This window comes from Phalaenopsis equestris, unplaced genomic scaffold (assembly GCF_001263595.1).
Source record: "Phalaenopsis equestris unplaced genomic scaffold, ASM126359v1 Scaffold000391, whole genome shotgun sequence".
In the NCBI taxonomy this organism is placed as follows: Eukaryota; Viridiplantae; Streptophyta; class Magnoliopsida; order Asparagales; family Orchidaceae; genus Phalaenopsis; species Phalaenopsis equestris.
Window position 1 is genome coordinate 390541 of NW_018164833.1, and position 27633 is coordinate 418173.

At 36.8% G+C, this 27633-nt stretch overlaps 1 protein-coding gene across 4 annotated transcripts in view; it reads left to right on the top strand.

The window, feature by feature from the left end:
* The window catches only part of LOC110026644, a 62999-nt gene that overhangs the window by 22339 nt on the left and 13027 nt on the right, over positions 1-27633 (top strand). For all 4 annotated transcript variants that reach the window (XM_020727659.1, XM_020727658.1, XM_020727661.1 and 1 more), the window contains exons 6-13: positions 5398-5521; positions 17265-17345; positions 17439-17537; positions 17704-17880; positions 25670-25757; positions 25856-25929; positions 26007-26078; positions 26168-26311. In XM_020727659.1, coding sequence (XP_020583318.1) covers positions 5398-5521; positions 17265-17345; positions 17439-17537; positions 17704-17880; positions 25670-25757; positions 25856-25929; positions 26007-26078; positions 26168-26311 — 859 coding nt within the window. The remainder of the gene's footprint in view (positions 1-5397; positions 5522-17264; positions 17346-17438; positions 17538-17703; positions 17881-25669; positions 25758-25855; positions 25930-26006; positions 26079-26167; positions 26312-27633) is intronic.

Genomic DNA, 27633 nt, shown 5'->3' on the forward strand with positions numbered 1-27633 from the left:
CGCTAAGACTGACAGGAAAATTTTATAAGATGGTGGTGAGACCTGCAATGCTCTATGGCGCTGAATGTTGGCCTTTAAAAGAGAAGCATAATAATAAGTTAAGTGTTGCCGAGATGAGAATGATTAGGTGGATGAGTGGCTTTACACTTAGAGACAAAATGCAAAATGAATATATTCGTGATAGGGTTGGTGTAGCTCCTGTGACAGACAAAATTAGAGAAAGTCGTCTTAGATGGTTTGGTCATATTAAACGTCGACCATTAGATGATCCGATTAGGAGAGTAGATGTTTTAGATTCGACTTGTGTTAAGAAAGGCAGAGGTAGACCTAGGAAGACTTGGGCTTATTGTATTAAAAATGATCTTAATTTACTAGAACTAAATGAAAATATGACACTAAATAGGACGCAATGGAGAAAAAGGATTCATGTAGCCGACCCCACGTAGTGGGATTAAGGCTTTGTTGTTGTTGTTGTTGTTGTTGTTGTCTTTTTTGTTCTTTTCTAAGGCTTTAGTGCGAGGCCTTGTAGATTGGTGTTTGTTCATGAACATATTTAGTAGTGCATGCTCTTAAGCTGATAGGAATGATCTCCTTACCTTTAAAAGCATCCATTACTTTGCTATTTCCATATGGAGCCATCTCTGCATCATAAAAAATTAGTGTCTCGATTAAAATGATTTGGAATTTTTTGGTATGTCCTATAGAAATTCAAGCGACACGGAGATTTTGGTTTTGCACTATTGACCTCATTTTTGATGAGATTTATTTTCTCTCTATATCTATTTTTTTAGAGTCTAGGATCTAGCCTTAGGACTTGCTTGGAGGTTACCGACTCTGGGCTTTCCACCCCACCCCACCTAGTCCTCCTCGTATCAATCTAATATAAATAAGTTTTTTTTTTGCTGATTAGGATTAGTTTTTACCGAGTTTCTGTCAGGACATGCGCTGGCTTACCCTTTTCTCTTCTTATGTTGTATCTGACAGAGAGAAAGTTCTCCGGTTGTAAATCGTCCGAGGTGGTGATCTTCTTCAAAAGTTCGAGGGGTGTTGTAACTTGACTCCGTAGAGATATTTATCCTTCATTCTCTTCCTCGCCGCCGCTAGCTCGCCACCAGCCCACCCCCACCCTTCCCATGCAATTTCTCTCAGTCGCCAATCCAGGAACCTTCCCCCTGTTGCTGTTGTACTTCACTCCAGCCCACCGAGAACTGCTGCTAACCCCTCTACTCTCCTAGGTATCATAACCCCTTCCCTTTACACATCTATTGTTGCCTCAGCCATTCCCACCCCCTGCTATTACCGCAATCCATGCCAACCTAATTCCTTCAACATTCTGCAGGCTGCAATCCCCTATGCCTTCCCATTTGCTGCTTTAATTCCTTTCCCACCATTCAACCTGCTGTCATAGATCCATCCTCAGACTGCCTAATCCTGTAGCCACCCTTTACTTACCTTCCTGCTACTGTCCCAACCCCAATCTACCCTATCTACTTGCCAGCTAGCCACCACCCATCCCCTTCACCGTCGCTCTAAGGTGTTTTTTTATGCGTGTTCTAGTTTTTGAAGAGTTGTCGTTGTAACCATTTGAATGTCAACAATAAGATTTGCATATGTATTGTGATTTTATTTAATTCTGGTATTATTTGATATTAGAGATAGGCTAATCCTAGTTTTATCCTAGGGTTTTCTTGTATCCGCCTCTACTCAAAGCCACTTCCACCAAAAACTTTCTTTCTCATTCCCAATCCATAGATAAACTTTTACCTAACCTTATTTTTTCTTGAAATCAATAACCCTAAATCTTTTTTTTCGTCTTCTTTCACCTCCGAACTCTAAACCCTAGTCATGCCACCAAAGAGATTCATGCACGAGCCTACCCGGGAAGAGATACAACGAGATATTCGTTTATTTTAGCGGAGGCTTGCGGACGAGGATGAAACCTATAGGGAAGCTACCCTTGATCATGACAGTTGAAGTCGAAGGGGTGAAAGAGATGAGAATTTCATAGGAAGGATTTCAATGATGAGGAAAACAAATCACGATGCTTTGAAATCCAGTACCAGAAGAAGCCACATTTGGAGGACATAGGGACTTCAAGTAAAACTGGATTTGTCAGAGTTTGATAGAGGTATGGATCCATATGAATTTATCGAATGACTACAATCAATTGAGAGGATCTTTGAGTACAAAGAGGTTCTAGAAGATAAAATGATCTCTTTGTAGTGGGAAAACCTGCAGAGATAGATGAATGGAGAAGGGTATGACAATATTATCAAGTGAGAGAAGATACGGAAGGCAATGCAAAGAAAATATCTACCTTCTCACTACCACCATGATATGTTTCTGAGACTCCACCACCTGCAACAGAGAGACCTATCAGCAGAATTCAAGACACAATTTAACCAGTTGTAGATGAAGTGTGAATTGGTCGAGCCAGAGGAACACATCATAACCCATTATTTTGGGGACTGAAGCTGCTATTAGCAAGTGGTACAACTGTAACTCTATTGGTTACTTGGAGATGTCTAGACCTTAACCTTGAAGGTGGAGAGATGGCATAGATAGAGCAGTCAACCATCGCCAGTCAGGCAACCACTCACAGTTGGAGACATGAACAGAGGCACGTCTCAGAGAGCTGAGAAAACTAGTTCGGGTTAGGACAACCACATAGAGTGAGAAAAAGCCAATGAAGACCCATGCCAGAAAATGATTTAGATATCATTGATTTGGGTACATTGCCTCTAGCTACCCGACGAGTCAAGTTATATCTTTTACCGAGCAGGGCGTAGTGGAGGAGGTTAGTGATGAGACGATAGTCGAGGAACAGGGTGAGGTGTATCTTCAACCGAATGAAGGGTAGATGCTCATGGTTTGACAGGTTCTACAAACTGAGAATACGAAAGATTCACAATGGCTTCTACACAACATATTCTACACATTGCATTTTGAGCGGGAAGGTATGCAAGTCTCATCATCGATGGAAAGACTAGCAAAAACGTGACATCTATACTTATGTTAAAGAAATTAAGCATTCCTGATTGTATTCCTTGACGTGACTGAAGGAGGAGAATAGAGTTAGCATTGATCGGAGGTGCCTAGTGGAGTTCTTGTTTGGAAGCAAGCTGCAGGTTCAAGTGTGGTGTGACGTGGTTCCCATGGATGTCTGCTACTTTTTGCTGGAGAAACCTTGGAAATTTGGCTATACGACATCACAACAGATTCAAAAATACCACGCCTTCACCAAGGAAGGGAAGCACATCATCCTTCTTCCTTCGGTAGAGCCCGAGGTTGCAAGAGCCCTTTTATAAAGGATGATAGGATTGAGACGCCGATTCTAGCCATGAGACAGTTACTACAACAGACATTTCAGGACCTCACGATCGATACCGTACTACTAGGGCCACCACCATTCAGGGAGGCTCGGGTTACTCTCACTTCAGATCAGGTTGATCCAACCTTCGGCTATTTTAGGAGAGGATTCAACATTATATGCGTGACACACAGACACGAGCCATATCAGTAGTGAGCTCCCAGAAGATTCAACCAATATGGGTGTTTGCTCGTAAATGAGGAACTGCCTACAACAATGCCATCACTGACAATCAGTAGACAGAAGTTTCGACGAAGGAGATCGAAGTTCTCCAATCTTGAGAGATTGACGCGGGGCTTTCATGTTGAATGATCGATTCAATAGGGTGCCAGTCCAGCAGGGATGCTGGTTCGGTCGACTTACTCTTGGCCGGAACTACGCCCCTCCCCTTCTACTACCTATCTAATATAATTATGTTCCTTTTGCTGATTAGGGTTAGTTTTTGTTGAGTTTATGCCAGGGCAGCTATCGAAGTAACCTTTCTTCTTCTAGAGTTTTATCTGACGGCAAGGAGTTCCGACTGTAACCCTTCCGAGATGGTAATATTCTCCAAAGCTTTAAGGGGTGCTCCGACTTTAACCGACTTTAACTTGAACCCGCATGGATATTTATCCTTCTGTCTCTTCCTTACTGCCACCCTTCCTATGTCGTGAAATGAACTTATCTATGCACCTATACTAGAATCTATATATCTTGTAGTCTAAATAATTTTTCTTAGGAAACATATAATGGAACTATTTAATATGCATATTTTTTTCTAACAATATGAAGAATTTGTTATAATCTAAATCTCACTGGACATAGTATAAATGAAATTAAGCGTACATTTAGAAATAAAAAAAAAACGGCTGAAGTTTAGAAATATAATTACTCACTTTGATTCTAAACAATTTTCTTACTTTCGACTTATGTCACCTCCTTAAAGTTAGCACTATAATATAAAATATTGAATTGAATAAATTTAACTGCAGGATTTTTGAGATTTCATTCAAATTAAGAATTAAATAGAAATTATTAATATTGAGTTTGAGATTTCATACCTAAGCCAAAGAAAAAAATTCCCATTTTTCTCATTTCTGCCTTGCCATAATTACAACACAAAGTAAACAAAGCTCATTTGAGCTCTTAAACTTTATGGAAGATCTTTACTTGAGCTATTTTTTACATTGGAAAGTTGATAAGGCTCGATCGGCAACTTCACTCACACGGATCAGCTTCTAATACCCTTCTCTTGCTCCCACAACTCAAAAAAAACTTGAGATTGTGCATCTCTACATGTGAAAGAGATCCATGGAGATATTCGAGCATAAAGGAGTTCGATTTCTCTCTTTCTCTTTGCCTTTGAATGACACACACGCCTGACTGAGCGTCTTACGCACGAAGGGACTTTCTTGCAAACCACATGAGCCTCTGGCACGCGTCGGAGCACGTGAATGGAAGGAAACAATGCACGCAAGTGAGCTGCTTGTCTCCTCGTCTTTCCTTTTCCCTTTCCCTTTCTTCTTCATCTAGGGAATGAGCTTCCCTCTTCTATTCAAAGCCGTTGGATTCATCTCATCTTCCGCATGCAAACATTGATGCAAGTAAGCCTTTGGCTTTAGCTTTGACTTCATTGGTTACAGAAAGTCGTCACACCTATGCTTCTGCCACTCCTTCCTTCCGTCGCTGCTCTTCTTCTCCTTCTCCTTCTCCTTCTCCTTCTCTCGTTTTGTTTCATTTGGTTCGATTCAAAAGAGACGCTTGGCTCTTAAGAGAGAGATGCTTCCCTAGAAAAAATTATTATTATTATTATTATTATTATTATTTATTTGTTTTTAAACACAATTATTCCATGTACTCTTTATTAGCAGCTAAAATAGAAACATGATTTGATAAATGTCAGAGTGGATTTAGCAATCTGACCACCAAAGTTTTTGTATAATTTCTTACATTTTTAATTCCTCAATAATTCTCAAGTTTTGATTTTTGAGAGACGTTTCTTTTGGCCTTGCCTAATTCTTCCTCTGTATATTATCAATCTTATGCAGCTTATTATATGGAGCAGAGGACCCATCAATTGCTGGCATGGTGTTGGATAGTGCTTTCTCAAACTTGTATAATCTCATGATGGAGCTCGTTGATGTTTACAAAATCAAACTTCCTAAATTCACGGTATACTTCTCCAATTGAATAGGCACATGTAATCTTTATATATATATATATATGTATATATATATATATATATCTGTGTGTGTGTGTGTGTTTGTGTCTTTTACCCTATTTTGACCTACAACTTTTGGGATGTAAAAGTTCAGGTAAAATGATAACATATTCAATTGTATCCATGGAGATAATTTCACTGTTATAGTGGTGCAATTCAGTTCTTCATATTTACATTCTTTTCTTGTTTAAACCATCTCATAGAAACAATCATTACTTGCTACTTTATCATGTCGTATGTTATCATTCCTACATCATGGAAAAAATGTTCATCATCTGATTCATTGGTTGTTTTGACTAATCCTGGATAAAAACTTCACTTCTTGTGTGATAAATTTATGTATGTTGCTGTAGGCAATTGTGTTTTATTTTTAAATTTTGTCTTTACTGAATATGTGATATATTTGACTCACTTGATTTCCGTCAAGATTTAATTTATAACTTACTATATAAGTTGGCACCAGTTTTCTTATGCTCTACCTTTTCTTGGTTCATAAAAATATTTATAACCAACTGGGATATGTAATAGAAGACAGCACTAGGGAAAAGATATTGTTATGTACAAGAAAATCTCAATCTTCAAGATGCTAACAAATTGAATGTATAAATTCTATGAGTGCAACGATATTAAGATGTTTTTCATAATATCATACGGTACAATTAGTTGTTCTGGTGAAGTTCCACCTCCTTGTTCTTGGACAAAACACTATAGATTCCATTAAGATATTGTGTTTATTTAAATATGTTACTTTCGTTGTTCTTTAAAAGCAAATGCATTCATTTGTACAAAAATATTCTTGCGTAGCTAAAAAATGCCTTGCAAGATTTAGACCAACTAATCAATAAGCAGCTCTACTTGCGATGAGAAAGAATGGCCTTTTTTTAGCTTTAACAATTCATAAGAAAAAATCCTATTGTTTCTTACATGGAAGCAGTAATGATGATTATTATTTCCAACTTGCAACCATTTTTAACAATTTATTCCTACTTATGGTAAGGCAACTTTCACTTAATGTTTAAGAGAGAGTGGACATTTCGTTTTGCTACCTTTTTTCTATAGTTCTTCATTGTCAGCCCTTAATAAATTAGTGTGAGCCTCACATTATCATCATCGCAAGTCATTTAAAAAAGAGTTCTTCCCTACCGCTTTTTATTATAGATGTGTCCTAAAAGCAAATAAAATTTAGCTGCAATATCTATTTAGGCATTAGATGAGCTAAACAACAGTTGTGAGGTGAGGCTTTTACTTTTCTTCTTAGTGCCAATTCATATGAATTCTAAATAAAAAACCTTTATGATTTATCCTTTTGATAGCTAGAATATATGTTTTTGCACCATATTAAATAAAATGCAAGTTATATGCTATATAACTTAATAAAATACATATAGAAAGTTAAAAGAGCCATTCAACATTATATGATAAGCCTTTTATAGTTTTTCATTAAGATAGAATAATATGAATCATTTAATAGCACAAACAATGTGATGCGGCACACGTACCGCTGTGGCTCCCATGATCATGGGAGAACCAACCTGGATGATTTCTTTTTTGTTTTCTTTCTATTTTTCAGCAATTTTGTTTTTATCTTCTATCATTTCTCGCTCTTTCCTATTTCTCTAATTTCTAATTAGGTATTCTCTATCAAGGGATTTTTATATAGTTTGTAATAGGTTTTTGGAGTTTTCGGTTTTTGAGTTTATGTATTTTGGAGGTGCTTTTTTCGATTTCTGCTTTCTGGAGTGTTGTACCCAATTCCTTTTGCAAGTGGTGTACTTATAGCTTGCTCAGGAACAGGTGGTGGATCCTCCTTGCTGTCTACAACTCGTCCATTCGCTGTTCGACCCCTGTTTTCAGCTGGGACAGCCGCCGAGCTCCTCCAATCTGCTGTCCCAGCAGCAGTCTCATCTCCTTTTCGTTCCCACACACCATCTATTCACCGTTTTCAGGCAATAAGCTTCGACGCCGCTACAACCTGTTGTTCACTGCAGGAAATCACCTTTTTCTACTTCTAGTTCGCTGTCCCGCTGCTATTCATTCAGTCTTTTGCTGCCATCCATCATTACCACCACGTAATCAATTCTATAGTTTTTCCAACACCTTTTATGCTTTATCACAACCTATAGGAACTGAATGGTGTCATTTGGTATCAGAGCTAGTCAGAGCCAGGGTGATTCAGTTGGAAGAATGAAACGCTATGCCACCATGGAGAAAACCTCAACAAGGTGCCCAGGAAATTACCATGGAAGACATGGAGCGGGAAATCCTCCAATTGCAGCAAATGTTCGTTGATTTTGAAAGAAGGCAACATGTGGAAGTCACCCACAATAATAATGATAACCACCCAAGTGAACAAGATGAAGAAAACCCCTTCCACGAAGAAGCTTCAAATGACAGAGACTGATGCTGCACCGATTTGAAATTGAGTATAGAAGGAGAGGGTGATTTTGGAGTCAAAGTGAATCTACAGTATTTCGATGGCCACATGAATCACGATGATTATGTTGAATGACTACAGGCGCTGGAACCAGTATTTGAGTGTAAAGATGTTCCCAACGACATAAGGGTAAAACTCATCGTCATCAAGCTAAATAAGAGTGTGTCTCTGCGGTGTGAAAATCTGAAGCACCTACGTTAGTATGAGGGAAAAAAGCAAAATTACTATCGGGTCCAAGTGAAAAGGGAAATACAGTGCAAGTATCTACGAACGCATTACAGGTAAGATGTTTTCTTGGGGCTTCATCACTTACAAGTAGAAAAGCAACTTATTTTGAAGTGTGCAATGTGGAGCCTAAGGAGAGTACCATCGCCTGATTTCTGGGGGGATTGAGACTATCTATTGGCAATGTATTATAGTTGCAATCATATTGGATATTATAGGATGTCCATACCTTAGCTCTAAAGGTGGAGAGACAACACCGCAGCATCAGGTCCACACCACCTTAGAAATTGGAGGCCAGCTCTTTGATCATGTAGCAAGAACACACCGACCAGAGTAACTAAGCTTACCCCTCGTGAAGAGAAACCATCACAGAAGGAAAAATGTATTGACCAGACCTGTAATCCAAAACATGGAAGTATTTCAAATGCCATAGATACAGATACATGACATCCAACTATCCAAATATGAGGGTGATTTTCTTTATAGAGCATGTGGCAGTAGAGAAGGTCGATAGTGAAGACCTAGATGAGGAGAATAAAGAGGAGTACCAACTACTTTCAGATGATGGTGAAATGCTTGTGGTTTGACAAGTTCTCCAAACTGAGCTAAGATGGATCAACAGTGGCATACGCATAATATCATTCGTACACATTGTACTGTAAAGGGGAAGATGTACAATCTCATTATAGATGGAGACAGTTGTGAAAATGTGGTCTCTACACAATTGGTAAACAAATTGAGCCTCAGTACACAGAAACATTCTCAGTTGTACTCTCTTGACTTATTTGAAGTAGGGAAATTAGATTTGTATCGACAAGAGATGCCTGGTGTAATTTTTATATTGTAGAAAAGTTGTAGGATCATGTATGGTGTGATGTAATTCCTATGGATGCATCTCATATTCTGTTGGACCGACCTTTGTTGTACGACAGATGTATGTTTCGTGATTGCCACAAAAATACTTACATATATAACAAGGATGAGAAGCATATTGTATTTCTGTCATTAAAGATATCAACAATGATGAGCACTCAGACTAAGATTACAAGCTATGAGGTATCAGTATGACCGGTCTTGGTAATGCTTGAATTCATTGATACAGAGAAGCCAATATGTGAACATGTACGTCCCTTGCTAGCAGAGTTTCAGGACGTCCTGTCGGATAGTATGCCACGTGGATTGCCACCTTTGCGAGATCCAACATGTTAGAGACCTTATCTCAAGATTAGTGCTTCCCAACCGACCAACTTATTTGATGGGATCAACAGAGTCTGAGATGTCACACCCCAATAGACCCCTATTTAAGAGTCGGCTGAGGTGCGACAGATGCTTGTAATTTGGTCAGACTAACTCTCACTAGCACTCGTCCTGACTTATGGTCAGACCAACTCTCACTAGCACTCGTCCTGACTTATATAATCAGGACCCAATGGGTAATGAATTAGTCTAACTAGATTGCCACAATATACATGATATATTGTCTTTTACAATTCATTCATATACATACTCGAAAGTATGAAAATCATGTCATCCAAAACATGAAAACTATACAGAGCTGTTAAATTTAATATACTAAAAGTACATACCAAAAACATATGTACAAGCTCCCAAAATTATCGTGCAAAAACTGTACAAAATACACCTGACTACTCGCCCTGGTGCTCGTTGTTTCTATTTGGAAGGTAACAATGAAGAATGAACAACAACGAGCTTAAAGAAATAATTAGGACTAACATAAAATTTTATACATAAAAAAGAAACAATGTGTATGCTCGTCTGAAACTGTACATGTCTACACACAAGTCATAACAGATTAGCATAGTAGATAACATTAAAAAATAACAGATAGTATAAAAATCAAGACTGTAGTGTAAACATGTATGTTATAAACATGAAATCAATTAAAAGCATGTTCATAGTCATGTTCACAAGCTATTTATCGTATATAATCATAACATATCATTTTATAGATGTCTTTTTATATTAATGTCACTTGTAAATGTATAAGAAAAAAATATCTTCATGTTTTTTCATCATAGATCATCACCCTGACGCACATGTCATATAAACTATTGATAAAGATTGATAACATTTATCAATAATCTTCTGATATACACGATTCCCTAACGTTCTGTTACCGTCTAATACTAACTATTCTCAGAGTTCCGTCATTGTATAAATATCACAAGTCGGGTATACATCCTGCATAGTGTGCTTGCAAGCACATATGTAATATTCTATGCATAAAATTACTCGTGACATTTAAATCATCATTCCTACATCAAAATTTATGAGATATTGCATGTATCATAGGCATGAAGCCTAACAAATGAGTATCTGCAAGTCATTAATATCATAAGCATAGTCAGATGTATCATAGCATCATCATAGCATCACATGTATTATAAGAGAATTAAACATTCATTTATGCATTCAATTGCAGACATCATTTACAATAACCAGGAATTTCTAAATGCATCTATGCAAACTAAAAATCATATGAAAATGTATAAAATATTATGTTTTTAAAGTAACACAAGATTATTTCACCAGACTTGACAGAGCAGACCTACGACGAGTGCCCTCACGCTCGTCTCAAGCTCGCCGCCTCGTATAGACAACTCGGGAATTCATAAGCATCGTAGGAATTCATAAAATTTGGGTTATTAACATGTATTAACCCAAAACAAAACTTATTTGCCCAAAATATACCTCAAATGGACTTATCAACATAAATTTGCTTTTCTGAAATCACCTATTTTCTCTCCAACTCTTCCTGACACCTTAATCTTCACTCTTCCCTGGCTGATTTTGTGCTAAAACTCATATGAAAGCTTTCAAATTACTTTTGACACTTCCAATATAATTTTAGCGCCTCCGACGGCTTTTGAAAAGGAAAAAATGCTTGAAAAAAGAGGCAAATTTCAATACAGAAGTGTGGGAAAGGAAATAAATGTCTCAAATGATGTTAGAGAGGGATTCATACCCTTGATTTTGTCCACTAAGCTTCTTACAGTAAGTTGCGGCCTTTCTGTGGTCGCTCGACCTGCTCGTGCTCCTTGCATTATAGAAAGGGTCGCGAATGCTTGTCGAGCTACTACTGAGCCACTGTTGAGAGGGAGAATTGGAAGAGAGAAGGGGAAATGTGAAGCTTTGGAGCCCTCAAATGTAGCTCGCTGCCTCCCTGATGCCGCTCAACTCGCCTGCTACAGTGCAGGATCATGATTCTTCTCACGGGAGTTCCATACGGGTGAGATCGAACAAGGAGTCGGGGAGGGAAGGAAATCGAGAGAGAAGAAAGGATTTCGACGCACTGAATTCCATTCTATCAAAATCAACACTAATAGATTGAAGGAAGGTCAATTTTGAACCGTGCTGATGCACGAGATAAAGAAAGGATTAGCATTAATTAAGGTTTAATTAAATTAATTAAATCTATAATTTTAACATTTTATTTCTCTCAATCCATTAACAATTCTTGCATGGTGTTTTATATTGAATTGATCGATTTTTTGCAAAAAGTTTAATAAATTTTCTTCGACTGAATTTTTGAGGGGTGTGAAATGTAGCGTGCTTTTAAAATTTGCTGAATTTACTTGATTTCTCAACTCTTAGGCGTTACATGAGAAGCTACTGAAGCGAGTTGAGAATCTGATGACTCGAAGCCCAGTTCATGTGTTGTGTCAGCTTTGTTCGTGCCAAAAAAGGATGAATCTTTGCACATATGCATAGATAACAATGTTATGAACCAAATCACAATCAATTATATGTTTATTACTCTTAGGTTGGATGATTTGCTTGAATAGTTGCATGGAGCTAATGTCTTGTCCAAGATTGATTTGTGCAATTGCTACCACCAGATCAGGATGAGACAAGGGGATGAGTGGAGCATAACCTTCAAGTCACAAGAGCGAATATATGAGTAGACAATTATGTCTTTTAGCCTATCCATCGCTCCAAATACTTTCATGTGGTTGATGAACCATGCTTTTCGAATCTTTATTAGGGAACTTGTGGTTGTGTGCATTGATGATATACTGGGGTAGAGCAGTTTGGAGGATGAGCATTTACAAAATTTGCACCAAGTTTATGAGGTTTTTTGGATAGAGAAGATGTATAGTTATCCAAAGAAGTGTGATATTCTTACACTCAGGCTTGTTTTTGTTATATATCATTTCTGTTACCGACATTTAGATGGACCCTACGAAGTTCGAGGTTATTGTAGCTTGGTTAGACCTCAACCATTTACTCAAGCATGCTAGTTTCATTGTCTTATTTCTTTTTGCAGGAGTTATCAAGAATTTCAGCTCGATTACGACATCTTTGATAATGTTTCTCAAGTTAGATAAATTTGCGTGGTCAGATGATGCTCAGGCTAGTTTTGATGATTTGAAGAAACAATTAACTCAATCAATAGTTCTAGCACTTTCAGATTTTATTCAAATGTTTTAGGTAGCATGCGATGCCTCTAGTGTAGGAATTCGAGCTATGCTAAGTCAAGGAGGACACCTTACCGCCTTCTTCAGTGAAATTTGAACGATTCTAGGAGAAAATATTCTACTTACGACAAAGAGTTAAGTTATTGGGAGTGCTCTCAGTCATTAAAGTCATTATATGCTGGCAAATGAATTTACTCTCTATAATGACCATGAGACCTTAAGATTATTGAATAGTCAGAATAAGTTAAAAGAGCAAACATGCATCATAGATGAGATTTCTTTCTTCATTTTATTTTATACTCAAAACATAAAACAGGGCGTAGTCAATGCACTAAGTCGACATCACTTATTATTCACTACGATGCAATCTATGGTCTTTGGTTTCAAGGCTTTAAAGGATTTTGTATGCGACATATGATGATTTTTAGGATATTTGAATCCAGTATCAGGATAGTTCGTATAATATCACTGATCTGATGGATATCTATTCTGCCATAACGGATTATGCATTCTTTAGAGTTCCCTTAGTGAGAGTTTTATGCAGGAGTATTATAGTGAGGGATTGACAAGACTTTTTGTTAGAGAAAAGATTCTAACCTTAGTAAAAGAAAGCTTTTATTGGCTCTGATTGGCATGAGCTATGGAGAGATAAGTTCGATAGTGTCGGGTATGTCATTTGCTAAGACTCCAGGAAAAAAAATATTGGGTTATACACTGCTCTTCCTATTCTAGAGGCACCTTGGTTGGACGTGAGCACGAACTTCATGGTGTGCTTACCTTGCACATAGCAGTGTAAATATTATGTTATGGTTATGGTAGAACATTTTTCCATGATGGCACATTTTGTTCCTTGCCAAAGGATGATGGATGCATCACACATTACAGACTTATATTTCAGGGAGGTAGTTCGTTTTCATGGCATACACAAAAGAATTACTTCAGACATATGTGAAATTTCTTAGCCACTTTTCAATGCTTTATGGGGGTAGGTATGAAGATTTAGTTTAATTCAACAACTCACCATCAAACAGATAGGCAGACAAAGGTTGTAAACTGCATTTGGGAAACCTTCTTAGATGCTTAGTGGGGAAAAAAACATCTAGCAGTGGGATTTGGTTCTTCCTTAGGTGAAGTTTGCCTACATTCGCTTTATTAGTCAGTTGACAATCCCTTTGAGATTGTGTACGAGCATGCCCACTGATACTTTTAGAGTTAGTTCTGCTACTGCTAGCTACGGGGCTTAGAGCTAATGCCGAGGTTCGAGTCAAGGATATTCATACCCTACATGAGCAGGTCAAGTAACTTCCTAAACTGGACACTAAGTATTGGAAACAGGCCAACAAGCCTAGGAAAGCTAGGATTTTTAGAGAAGATGGCATGGTATGGATCAGGCAAAAGGAGGAGCAATTCCTTGTAGGTTCATTTGGAAAGCTCGAGATTAGAGTCAATGGTCCATTCAAAATTTTTAACATAATTAATGATAATGCCTACAAAATTAATCTATATGGAGACTAATATTTTTTTGCTGCATTTAATATTGTCGATTTCTTGTCGTATTGCGAGTACCTGGATGTCTCCAGAAATGAGAGTGATGCCTCTCCGATGCGTGATGCGATACTACGGTTCTTACGATCACATGACAATCGATCCGGATGATTTATATTTTATTTTTTTCTATTTTTCAACAAGTTTCTTTTTTTTCTTTCGTTTCTAGCTCCTCTATATTTTTTTAGTTTCTAATTATGTTTCTTTATAAGGGGACGTTTATATAGGTTGTAATAACTTTTTGGAGTTTTCAGTTTCTGAGTTTATGTATTTTGGGGGAAATTTTATGATTTTTGCCCTCTCGAGTACTGTACCCTATTCCTTTCTCAAATGGTGTGTTTGTATCTTGCCTAGGAACAGGTGGTGGTTCCCCTTCATCGTTCGACCACTGTATTCGTCGAGTGCCTCCAATCTGCTGTCAAGCAGGAGTCTCATCTCCTTTTCCCTCCCACATGCAGTTTATTCACTGTTTTCAGCTGAACACGTGTCGATGCTACTACAACCTTGTCACACCCCAACTTACCCCTCTTAATTGTAAACTATGGTGCAACGGAGTTGGATGATTTAGTTGGTTTACATTTTCCCCAGGTCTCGTCCCGATTTTCAGAATCAGGACCGAATGGGTGATAAAGTTGTTTAACTAAAGCACCAAAAACATACTTAATACATTTCATTTCTTAAATCATTCAAATTTACATATGCCTGGAAGCGTGGAAATAATATCTTCAAAATACGTATGCATCTATACCGAGTTGTTAAACTCAACATAATAAAATACGTACCCAAAAGTCTGTACAAGCTCTCAAAACTATAATGCAAAAAACTGTAAAATTCACACCTGCCTACTCGCTCTAGTGTTCTTTACCCCTTGAAATTTAGCAATGTATAGTGAGCAACAACATAATCAACAAAATAATTAAGGTTAAAATAAGATTTTATTAGTGAAAATAAAACGTGCATGCTTATATGTAACTCATGTACATGTCCACAACATACTATAATCATATAAAACATGTAAACGAAAAGATATGTAATGTAGGGAATCATTATTGTTGTGTAAAACATGTATTTTATCAATTCATGTGTAATAACAGGCATATTCATAAGACTCGTCAGTTTAATCATAGAAATGTCACTTGTAATTATATGGTTCTCAATTATTTTCATATCTTGTCATGTCATTTGACTGTCACCCAATCTGAAATCTACATTAACTATTGATAAAGGTTGGGTCACTTCTGACATAACAATTATCAATATCCCTTAGTACCAACTATTTTCTACATTCTATTTTCGCCTTTTAACAACGATTCCTAGAGCTTTGTCTTATCTCTAAATACCAGAAGTTGAGAATCTCATCATTCCCTGCATCTGTACTTGCAAGTATTCATGTAATAATTCACCTATAACATCACTTGTGATATTTCTTAGATTATACCCTGTATTAAACATTTATCATAGACATTTCATATATCATAAGCATGAATCAAAGTAAATAAATACCTACAAGTGATGATTTTATCATCTTGTTCATCATATTCATAAGTGACAAATCAAGTTTGCATTTATGCATGTATTCATTCATAGCATGCAAAAAATTTTAGATGCAACAGTTTTAAACATATAATCACATGAGAATATACAAATAGTTATTTATCTAAGTTTGCATGAGATTATTTCGCCTGAATTGGCAAAGCAGCTCTATGACGAGTTTCTCATGCTCGTCTTAAGCTCACCTCCTTGTGTAAACCACATTGATTTGTGATTCTCTTGGAAATTCATTAAATTCTCAGTGTGGGAAACCACATTGATTTGTGATTCTCTTGGAAATTCATGAAATTCTCTGTGTGGGTCTTAACTCTGAACATATTTCATTTGCCAAAACTTACCTCAAACGAGCTTCTCTGCATAAATCCTAACCATTAGGGAGGAGAAAATGAAAAGGAATGTGAAATTTAACTTCTTTGAACTAAATCCTAACCATTCTATCCCATTAGACCATTGCATGCATGTGAAAACGTGAAGGTCGGCTGAGAACAATAAAGATACGGGATTAGGGAGGAATATTAAGATTAATTAAGGGTAATTAAACTTATAACTTCATAATTTTATATTTTCTTATATGTTAAAAATTCATGCTTGACGTGTAGAATTTAATAAAATTAATTTAGTCGAATTCCAAGGGATGCAAGGTCTGGGATATCTTTTAAAATTGCCAAAATTTTATCTAATTTCTCAAAATCGGATGTTAGAAACCTGCTGGTCACGGTGGATCCCAGCTTAAAAATTGTCCAATTAATCCCCCCTAAAATATCAAATCTGCGCAAATTCTGCTTCTTCACTGCTTTATTATAGGTTCTGAATACAGAGATAGCGATATAGAAACCTCCCTAAGGCAAATAGCAGGAATTTGGAAGATTTACATACATACCCCCTCAATTCCTATATATTTACATACCTTACACCTAAACATGAATTTTTAACATTCATATACCACCTTCCTTATGCATTGCAAGGTGTATTTTACTTTTTAAGTGTTAAAATGGTTGTATTTTTTATGTGATATGAAAGTATGAATGTGAAAATTAAAAATTAGGTGTTAGACATGTTTTGTATGAATTGGGTGGTATGTATGTAAATGTCCCTAGAGACATATGGAAAGCTAGAAGAGAATGAACTAAAATTTAATCTGATAGGATACTCACTAGAAATAGCTGTAAAGACTCCACCTTGAAATTTCTTCTTTCTAGTAAATAAAAAAAAAAATTTACACATCACATACATCAATAAGTAAATAACCGTTGTTGGTGCAACATGGTAAGAATTTTGGAACTATTATTTTTCCTTTTTTTTTCACTCCTTTGAACACAAGGGTAGGATCTAGTATTGCTAGTTTTTGCATGAAAAGGTGGCTAGTGGCGAGCATTCTCATCATTAGGAACACTAGGCTTTTCATGATCTGCGTTTAGGCGTGCATTTTTTATAAGGTTACATTGTCTGAACTCGGTAATTTTTATTGTGGTAAAAAAAGATTGACATTTGTTTTATTAGGTCAAAATGGCTGTTCAATATATGCGGCGAGTAATCCAGAGAAAGGCAAAATTTGACATCAGGGATCTTAATGTTGTACAGGTTTGATTCTACCATATATTTTTTCTGAACTTTATTCGTTTTAACAGTAGAAGGAAACAAATTTTTAACTATTGTATCCAATTGATTCTACAGTACGCACCAAAAACCTATATTCCAGCATTATTTGGACATGCTTCAGAAGACATTTTTATTAAGCCCCATCACACTGATCTCATTTACCAGTCATATGCGGTAAAGAAAGATTCTTTTCGTATTGTTCTCTCTCTCTATGATAATGACCAATATGTTCATTTAACATTGACACTCTTGATTGACCATTACAGTGCGTCTGCTCATTATTTTTAGTTATAGGATGTTTTCAACATTTACATATATGTATTCACCCATATCGTTGCAGGGTGATAGGAACATGATCAAATTTGATGGTGATCACAACTCCCCGAGGCCGCAGTTCTATTACGATTCTGTTTCAATTTTTTTCTACAATGTTCTTCACCCCCCTGCTGAGTTCCCAAGCAACTTAGAAAAGTATTATGATTTGGGAGATCTTCCTGTTGAAGCCAATTCAGATGAGGTGAAAAATAGGCCTTTATTATAGGAACAGAGATTTTTGACTGATTTTCTCTTTTAATCACAGTACTTTATAAATAGAAATTTTTTTCATGCATCTTTTTTTAGCTTTTTTGAAATCATGAATAGCTAATTGACAAATCAAAGAATTTCACCTTTTTTTTCCATGAATAAAACAATATTTGCATATAGTGTAAATGAGTCGAGTCGAACTTGAGCCATAGTTTCAGCTTGAGCGTGAGCTAATTTCTATGTGTTCAACTTAGTTCATTTATTATAAAAAGAATTTATTATAATTTGACCGGAAATTGTACTAAAATGAATAGAACAATGAGATTTTTTTTGGAGAAATAATAAGAAATTTGTTGAGATTAGGATGAGACAATGTTTAAATATTTTTAACAATTTTATTAAAACCTTGATTACTAAGATATTTTAATTGTACTTTATGTTAATATTTTTTTTAAGCGAGCTTACTTATTGATGAATTGAGTTGGGGTTACTTCAAGCTTGACCTATTAGGTCAAATTTGGTTCATGACAAGGTTTAAAAGGCGAAGGAATCAAGCGTTTTTTCTTGTTGAGGTGAGGCATAAGCCTCCATGAGGATAGAGGCATAAGGCCCCCCCCCAAAAAAAAGAAAAAAAAAACTCAATAAATTTAAACATGCATAAATATGACATTTGACAAACCATAAATCTTGATCCTTAAACTTAGAATTTAAATATGTCAATAGATTTTACTAGTTTACTTTATAAAACATACATATAATATTCTCAAATCTCAAATATAAAGCAAAAACTCAAAAGTTTAAAATAAAATTTGAACATTAAACTTTGAATTTAAATGTCACGAGAATCAAGATCCATAACGATCATCATTATTTTCATTATTTTTGGAAGAATCACTATATGTAATAACTTTATTATCCTCAAATTCTGTTATCATCATCATCTTCAAATTCTTTCTCAATTACCACATCTTTCATTTTACTCCCTACATCGACTAGCATTGAATGTAATATAATTAGTAACACTTATACTTTAATTATGGAATTACCGTTACATTTTTTTGAACCTCTAAGCCCATTTTTCTTCTTTCCTTTAAATGTCTATGAAGTAGAAGTTGTCAATTTCTCTTCATTAACATCATCATTAAAGTCATTTTTTATCTTCAACTTGAAATCCTTTAGCATTCTTTGGCATTATTCATTCATCATCAAACATAATATCATCAACCGTCAAAGGATTTATTTCATCACCACCATTTTTTTTGTTGTTGTAGCTTTAAGTATTTATCTTTCAATTTTTTGTTGAGCATAACATAAACTAAGTTGTTCATTCGGGTTGTAGCCAATCTATTTCTTCTTTTTGTATGCATTTGGTTGAATATGCTCCAATTACACTCACATGCGAAAGTTGAACTAGTAAGACTCAGAATTTTCTCAGCAAATGCTTTGATTTCAGTCACATCATCTTCGAATTGTGCCCGTCAACATTCTAGCGTAAGATTTAAATAAAAGTAACGTTATATATTAACTTATTAAGATATAATTTTATATATAAATGATAAACATATTAACACGAACGTCCAAAGGCAGATGTGGGAGTTGTGGTCCCGCGTAATTGGAGCAAAGCAACAGTCAAAGACTGTCGGTTCGGTTTAGGCGTGGGGAGAGCCAGTCGGCTCTTCCAAAGGAAAATACCGTCTGTTTCACGTAGAGGGACCTACTTCTAATTATCCTATTGTTATATATATTTTTTTCATATTTTGGGGTTTTCATGTGTTTTGTAACAGGATAACCGTCGTTATTTCATCTTCCCTTTGAGGGCAGTGTCCTAGGATTCTAGGTGCTACTTCAATTGTATCATGGTCTCTCTATCCCTTTCCGCATACCTCTCGCTTCGCTAGCACACCTTCCTCCTCGCTGCAGCCGCCCCAACACTAGTTTTTTTGCTGTTCTTTTTGCAGTTTCTCATCGTCCAGCCTTCCGCCTTACTGTCGCACCCCTAGGACAAATTGTCTTTTGCTATCTCACAGTTCCACACCTTCGTTGTTTCTGCCGCCGCCCGGAAACAACCGATCATGGCTGTCTTTTGTTGTTTCAACTGTCTGATCAGTTGTTTTTTCTTATTTAAGTATGCTTCTATTGTTGCAAAACCTCCCATTCATTGTTGGCATCCTTCCCACTTGCTACCATCAACCAAGATAGCCTTCACACATTGTCCTTCGACTGTCTACGTTCTGTCCAGCCCAAGGGAAATTGTTATCTTGCTGATTTTTCCTTGTCAATTATCTTTTCCACTCTTACGTCACCTTCTACTCTTTTACCACCACTACAACCCCGAGATCCACCTCTTGAAGTGTTGTGTTGTGTCAGTTGCTACTTTCGATTTCTGGTATCATGATTGTTGTTATTTCCCATTCTAGTTGATTTTCAGTAATAATATCTGCTTTTCTTACTATGACTCAGACTAACTTCGATATCATTTGGTATCAGATTAGGTTAACCCTATTTCTATTTTATAACATCCGACATACCCAAACTTATCTCAACGCCCCCCCTCTTCCTCCCCCCCCCCCCCCCCCCCTCGTGCGAAAAATGTTTGCTCTCCACTCAAACCATCTTTACACCCTACCTCATCCCTATACACCCTCTTTCTCATACTCAAAACCTAACCACGCCATCGTCAAGACAAGTGCCTGACGTGAATCAAGACTTTACCATGGAAGAGATATAACAAAAACTCTATCGAGTGCTACAACGACTCCATAAAATTATGGAAAGGAAGGGATCACCTAAACTCCATTCGATTATAGAAATGAAGTGCATTTCAGGGGAGACACAGATAAGGTGTCTGTTAGAGAATATATGGGTGAAGTGTCTGTCAGAAGATATAGAGGTGAAATGTCTGTTAGAGGATACAAATGTGAAGTGTATGTTAGTGATTTCAGATATGAAGAGCCTCTACCTTGAAGAATTTACTGGAAATATATGAAAAGCCAGAATTTTAAGTTAACAATGGATTTGCCACAATTTGATGACCATTTGGATCTAAAGGATTTCATTGAGCGGCTTCAGACCGTGAAGCAAGTTAAAAAAGAGTGCATTATTTTAATGACATCATTTGAAGTTCCCAGGTCACTGTGAGGGAAAGACAATATCACTACCTAGTTCGAGATGAAACTTGAGTTGCAACGACAGTATCTACCTGGAAAACTAGATGTTTAAACCCCAACTTCAAAAGTAGAGATACCACATCATTAAATGACTGTCACATCTTATAGGTAAGATTCAATCTCAGGATCTTACAGCGAGAGTACACCCAGGGAAACATTCAGGTTGACCCCGCCCGATGAGAAATTGATTCTTAGTGGAGAATAGGTGGAAGCAATTCGCATTTCCAAATCCGTCCCAGCTAGAAAATGTTTCAAGTGACATGGATTTGGGCATACCAAATCAGATTGCACAACCAAGAGAATGACACAGATCAGGGAGCAGTTGAGATAAATAGTGTTCTAGGAGAAGATGAAGATTTCAAAAAAGATTCTCAACCTCCAGCTGATGTGAAAGAGATACTAGTGATTCCAGTTGAACTTTGAAATGAGGCTCCAGCTAAGTCAATAATAACTTTTATGGTAGGTAGTGAGGCTGAGGTAACGAAATTGTGATGCCTTGAGCTATTGTTTGCAGGTGTTGAGAGGAGAACCAACAAGACTGTTCTTGGATGTCCAAATGGGTCATAAGTTTGAGGAGCCGATATTAGACTTAGGGTAACCCCAAAGAAGAGAAAATCTGATTTTTTTCATATGTATAGGCTACTTTCAGAGTTACCTCTACTCTGATTTTTTTCATATGTATAGGCTACTTTCAGAGTGACCTCTACGTAGGGGGGTTTAGTATTTCCAAAATAAAACTCTTTTATGCCACTTCTGGAAGCTTATGGGATGTCATTGGGATAAACTACAGTGTTGGAAATCGCCTTAGGAGTTTTGCAGAAAGGAACATCCTACAGTGGGATCTTGGACCTTTCATAAAAGAAGAAGCCTCTCTTGAGTGGTTACCCTTCGGTATGACCAAACCTGCCATAGATTTTGTCTCTGAGTTGATTCCTTCTAAGAGACTTGTTTATCAAACACATCCAATAGAGTAGGAGTGGGAGAAGTAGATTAGAGATCTACTTGCTTAGGATTTGGCTCGTGAGAATTTACGTCGTCATGTGTAGCTCAAGTTGTGCCAAATGTGGATGAATATTTATTATATAAGGATTGTGCTTTAGAATGATAATTACTACATGATTGACTCACCGAGAACTTGCAACATTTCCACTTTATTCAATAGAGTTGCCTAACTACTATAAGAAGATAGAAGCTTTGACGGATGAGGTCGAAGTTCCCTCAATCCCTGGAGACTGTTGCGGGCATCCAAAGGCTGACATGGGAGTCGCGGTTTTGCATATCAGGAGCGAAGCAGGAGTATGAGACCGCCGGTTTAGTTTAGGCACTTGGAGAGTCAACCGGCCCTTGCAAGGGACAGCATCATCTCTTTCAAGTGGACGGGCCCACTCCTAATTATCCTATTACTATATATTTGTTTTGCATGTATTAGGTTTGGAGTTTTCATTTGTTTTGTATCAAGGCACTCGTCGGTGTCTCTTTTTCCCTTCGAGAGCTTTATTCTAGAGTTCTAGGTGGTGCTTCGGCTGTATTTTGATCTCAAGCTGGTGATTATCTTTCCTATCTTTTTATGTATCCATTTTTCTTAGTTACCACACCTTCCTCCTCCCTGTAACCTCCCTGACAAGAGTTTTTTTGCTATTCTTCTTGCACTTCATTGCCGTCCAGCCATCCGCCTTGCTGTCGCACCCCCCAGACAGTCCTCATTTTACTTTCTTGCAGTCCCACGCCTTCTCGCTTCTGCCACCTTCATTCTCGCTTGTTGCCACTACCTGAAAACAATCCATTCTTGCCATCTTTTGTTGTTCTAGCTTTTTGCCAGTTGTTTCTCTCATTCTAGCTTACGGCTAGTTCCGCAAATCCTCCCCTTCACTTCCAACGTCCTTTCCCCCTCGTTTCCATCAACCTGATAACCCTCACGCATAGTCCCTCAGTTGTCTATTTGTTGGTCGGTCTGGGGGAAACTGTTGTCTTTCTACTTTTTGTTTGCCAACTATTATTTCCACACCACACCACCTTCCAACCATTCACCGCCCACAACCATCAACTCGGGATCCATCTCGTTGAGTGTTTGTGTCGTGTCAGTTACTATTTTTGAAGGGTTGGATCACAAATTTCAAAAATACTGTTCTATAATGGTTGTTAATAAAAAAATTATAGTACTTCTTTGGCTGATATCATATCAACCATCTGATATTATAGTAGCAGTTATCTCAACCCATGTCTTTTTGGCTTCATCTATCATCATTGTTGTAGTTTTAAACCTCTCATCCAACATCCAAGTTCGCACCTCATACATACTAAGAAGATGTAACCCTTGGCCATAATTTCCAAGAGAACAAATGAAGAACTCCTTATCATATTAAATGGGATTTCATTCTCATGAAAACATCTTGCCATATCTAAGCATATTTTATTTCTATGCTCTTTTGTAGAAGCTAGAGGAGGAATTGTTTGAGAGTTGATTTTCTCATATTCATCTACATTCACAAGAAATCTATCCTTTAGTCCTTGAGTTCGTCTATTAGAAGAAGACATGTTTTCTACTGCTTGAACCATCATATTGTGAGACAAAATATGAATTATTCTCAATCATCTATTCCTTACTTCTTTGTGTTGTTTTTTTTAAGTGACCTATTTTTTTTTTTATTCAAATTCTTTTTGGCCTTCATCTAGTGCTTTCTCACATGCTCCAACACTTACATGTGTGCAAGCCAAGTGATTTTTCAAGTCTTAAACACCACAAGTAATTTGCTTGTCACAAAATTTACATTTCAAGTAAATATATCCCTTCTTTTCACCTCTCTTGACACTTCAACTTGAGTCTCATATTTCCAAGCTGGATCTTTTCTTCTTATGCTATATGAATTAATGCAACACGGTTATTTAAATTGAAAAAATGTAAAGATAACATTGCCTTCTAACTTTCACATTAATGATTAAACAGGCTAAAGTCATTTTTAATGCAAATTGAAAAATCAATCTGATTAGGAAATAAAAGGATAAAACTCATTGATCATTAAGAATTTGATAAAATTTAAAAGTTTAACATTGCCTTCAAAACTTACACTTTATTGATTCCAAAATTCAAATGATAATTTAAAATTGTCAAAATCTGAAATTACCAAAAAGTCTGAGAAAAAATTGATTCATGTCATAAAAAAAAAACAACTGGCATCAAAGTTCAAACTTGACAAAATCACAATCCCGCACACAAACTTTGATATTCGAGTTAGAATTTGAAAAATTGATGAAATAGGGTGTTTGTTTTCCAAATAGCAATGTCTCAATTGCTATGTATGGAAATGCCCTTTACTAAATACTAAATAGCAATCTCTCGATTGTTATGTATGTAAATGCCTCAAAAATATTAAAATCAAACGCTCATAGACACATTAAAGAAAAAACATGGCTTACACTGACTCGAGAAAATTGATGGAAGGGCAAACTGCAGAAGAGAAGAGGAAGTCATCGGGCTTCGCCACTTTGCTGGACTTTACTATTCGCTGTAGTTTGATGTTGAACTTCACCGTTGGACTTCGATGCAAAAGGCTGAACTTCTACGCTTGAAGGCTCGGGACGATGGACTTCAATGCTCACACTCACGAGTCACAATAATTGTCGAAGGAAGCGGAAGAAGATAGAAAACTCTCAGAACGACGTCCAACCTTAAATTCTTGATATGGTTGCTACATGAAGGTTAGAGGTATTTAATACCTAATTTTAATTTGAGCCATGTCTCAACCGCCTCGAGGTGCTACAAGCTGGAGGCGTGCGCCTCACTGTATTGAGGCATAAACCTTACCCGCACCTGCGAGGTTCACGCTCCGAGTCTTTGAAGCAATGCCTCAAATTGAGGCACGCCTCAAGGCAGACGCCTCGACGCTTTTTTAAACCATTGTTCATGAGTCATTTATCAAGATGAGAATTAGTTGGCTCACCAGCGGGCTTGGCTCAATTGCAGCGCTAGTTAGTATTGTCCTATAAATTTTTTTGATTATTTTATCACGCTTTAAATGTGAATAATATACTTGAATTAATATTCTTGATAATTCATGAATGATTCATTAATTCAACTTTGGTGTACTTGAATGAACTAAAATCTTTTTAGCGTATATGAATAAATATCTAGCATATTTTAAATGGATTTGATTTCAACATTGTTATGTAGAAGTACGATTAATAATTTTAAAGTTGGTATTATGTCCTTATATAAATTTTTTTTTATTATTTATCATGCTTTAAATGTGTATGATATACTCGAATGAATATTTTAGATAATTCATGAATGATTCATTAATTCAACTTTGGCGGAGTACTTAAAGGAGCTAACATTTTTTTAGCGTATATAAATAAAGATCTAGATTTGTTTCAACATATTTGATTTCAGATTTGTTTTGTAGAAGTACCATTAATGAGTTGCATTATAGGCCATCCATTTCTTTATCAGTTCTGATCAACAAACAGATCTTCAAAAAAAAAAAATCAAATTAGATCCCAAAATTATTTTTAGGGTGTAGTCCAACTTCAATAATTTTGATATTGCATTTTGAACGTAGTAACATGGAAGATTATTTCTATGTTGAATACACTTATATATATATACCTTTTCTGCAGAGTGTATTATATGAGATCCTTACAGGGTTTCGGGCTTCTTGTAACGAATCAGCAAGCTCTTCATCTGCAGCACCTGCTCGTCCAAAAGGTACTGGCTTTTTTTTTTTTATGAACTAGGAGAGCGAAATGCCATTTTGTCCCTGCTATAAAGTTGTCTTTTTTAACATGCTGAACCACACCATGTAGGCCCACATTCCAAATCTGTTGTCGAACTGCTTTCAGAAAGTGTGTCCCAGATTTCTATGATTGATGATGATGTGGTATGTTATTCATTTCATTTTGTTCTTTTTCCATTAAGCCGTTATTTAGCAAGAGGTCTTCAACTTCTAAAATGCAGGATTTTCTCCTTGAGCAAAGCAGCACTGTTGCTGAGATAGATGGAAATAATGCATATGAAACCCATTTGCAGGCAAGCGGATCAACGAAAATAAATCTTTGTTTCATTTGTTGCTTCTTATCGTTGTGCATTCTCTCTAACTGTCACTTTTAACTATTTAGGGTAAACAAAATGGGGAGGATGAGGAATCTCACTCGTGCTCAAGTTCAAATAGGCAAAGCTTTGGAAGATGCTCTTCTCTAGGTGGAGTCAGTGTAGGTTCATCCTCCGGTGAATGTCCTGAAAATCCCAGCCGCAGACATCAGGTTTCTACTCCCTCTGGTGACTCTTGAAGTATCCATTACACTCCCTCTATCTCTCTCTCAAATCCTTGTTCCTTTCACTCTTTTGCTGCTCCTATTTCCTTCCTAATCCTCTCCATCTTTCTCACAATTTTCTCACATTTCCTTGTATGCACAAATTGTTTTTGTTGCCCTACATATGTAGGGATGTCAATATGGCTTTCCGTCCCATGATTAGCTTGAAATTTGTTTATTTTACAAGCTCGCTTACTTGTCAAGTCACCTAGCATGACCGTATTCAGCTTTTTTATGTTTATACATCATGTAAAAAAATGTGTGGGTGCATGTATGATTAAATGTTTACACATACATATATACCTCACCACATTTTGATAAAAAAGATGATATATATATATATATATATTATGAAAAGCCCAATGGCTAATTTTATTGAAATAGAAAGGATACATAAATGTTGCATGAGAGAGCCCAAAAAGACACCATGCCCATACGATACAAATACAGTAATATCCCAACAAAAAGATACAGATTGACTCAATAAAAAGTAAAACAATTTTAAAGCATGCAAAAAACAAGTAGCTAGACGAGCCAGTTTAGTCTTGCCTCTTCCTCTAGTTTTAGGAGCGGAGGCGGATAACAAACTTTGAAGAGTCGTGTCATTATCAGGAGTAACTAAAGTATCATCCATTAAGTTTTCAAGTTAGAGTGTGCCCCTAGCCTTCTTCTTCCGCCGAGAAGTGTAAATCTGTCATTCTTCATCTGAAGACTGGCTCATGTGATCCTCGGTCTGATTTGATGTTAGAACCACAGTAGAAGGAAAGATAGTCGTTGCCATTGCGATAGTTTCCAGTGTTACCTCTGCACCTGATGCTTCTTGAATAGGAGCTGCGGGACTATCTTGATTTTCGGTTCGAACATTATCCATTGTAGTATGGTCAGGAGAATGAATCCCAGGGGTAGACACCAACTCCTGTCTTGTGGTGATTCCCTTCTCAGGCTGGCTGTCATCAGATTTTCTAGGAGTGCGTTCAGGCACATGGAATGCACTAATAGTGTGTTCTTGCTCTTGACTATTAGTTCTCAACTGTGGGTGCAATTTGAAACATTTCTCCTGCGGGTGTCCAAACATCTTGCAGTGCTTGCAGTAGTAAGGTTTTTGTTCCGTAATATTTTTTTGCCAATAACCATTGTGAGCAGATCCAAGTCAGACTTCTTCTGCATCTGGTAGTGTAATATCTCTTTCAATCAAAATCCTTGCAATAGAGGGCCTTGAGAAATGAACTGTAGGTAAGTCTACCTGCAAAGGTTTTGCAATGATAGTACCA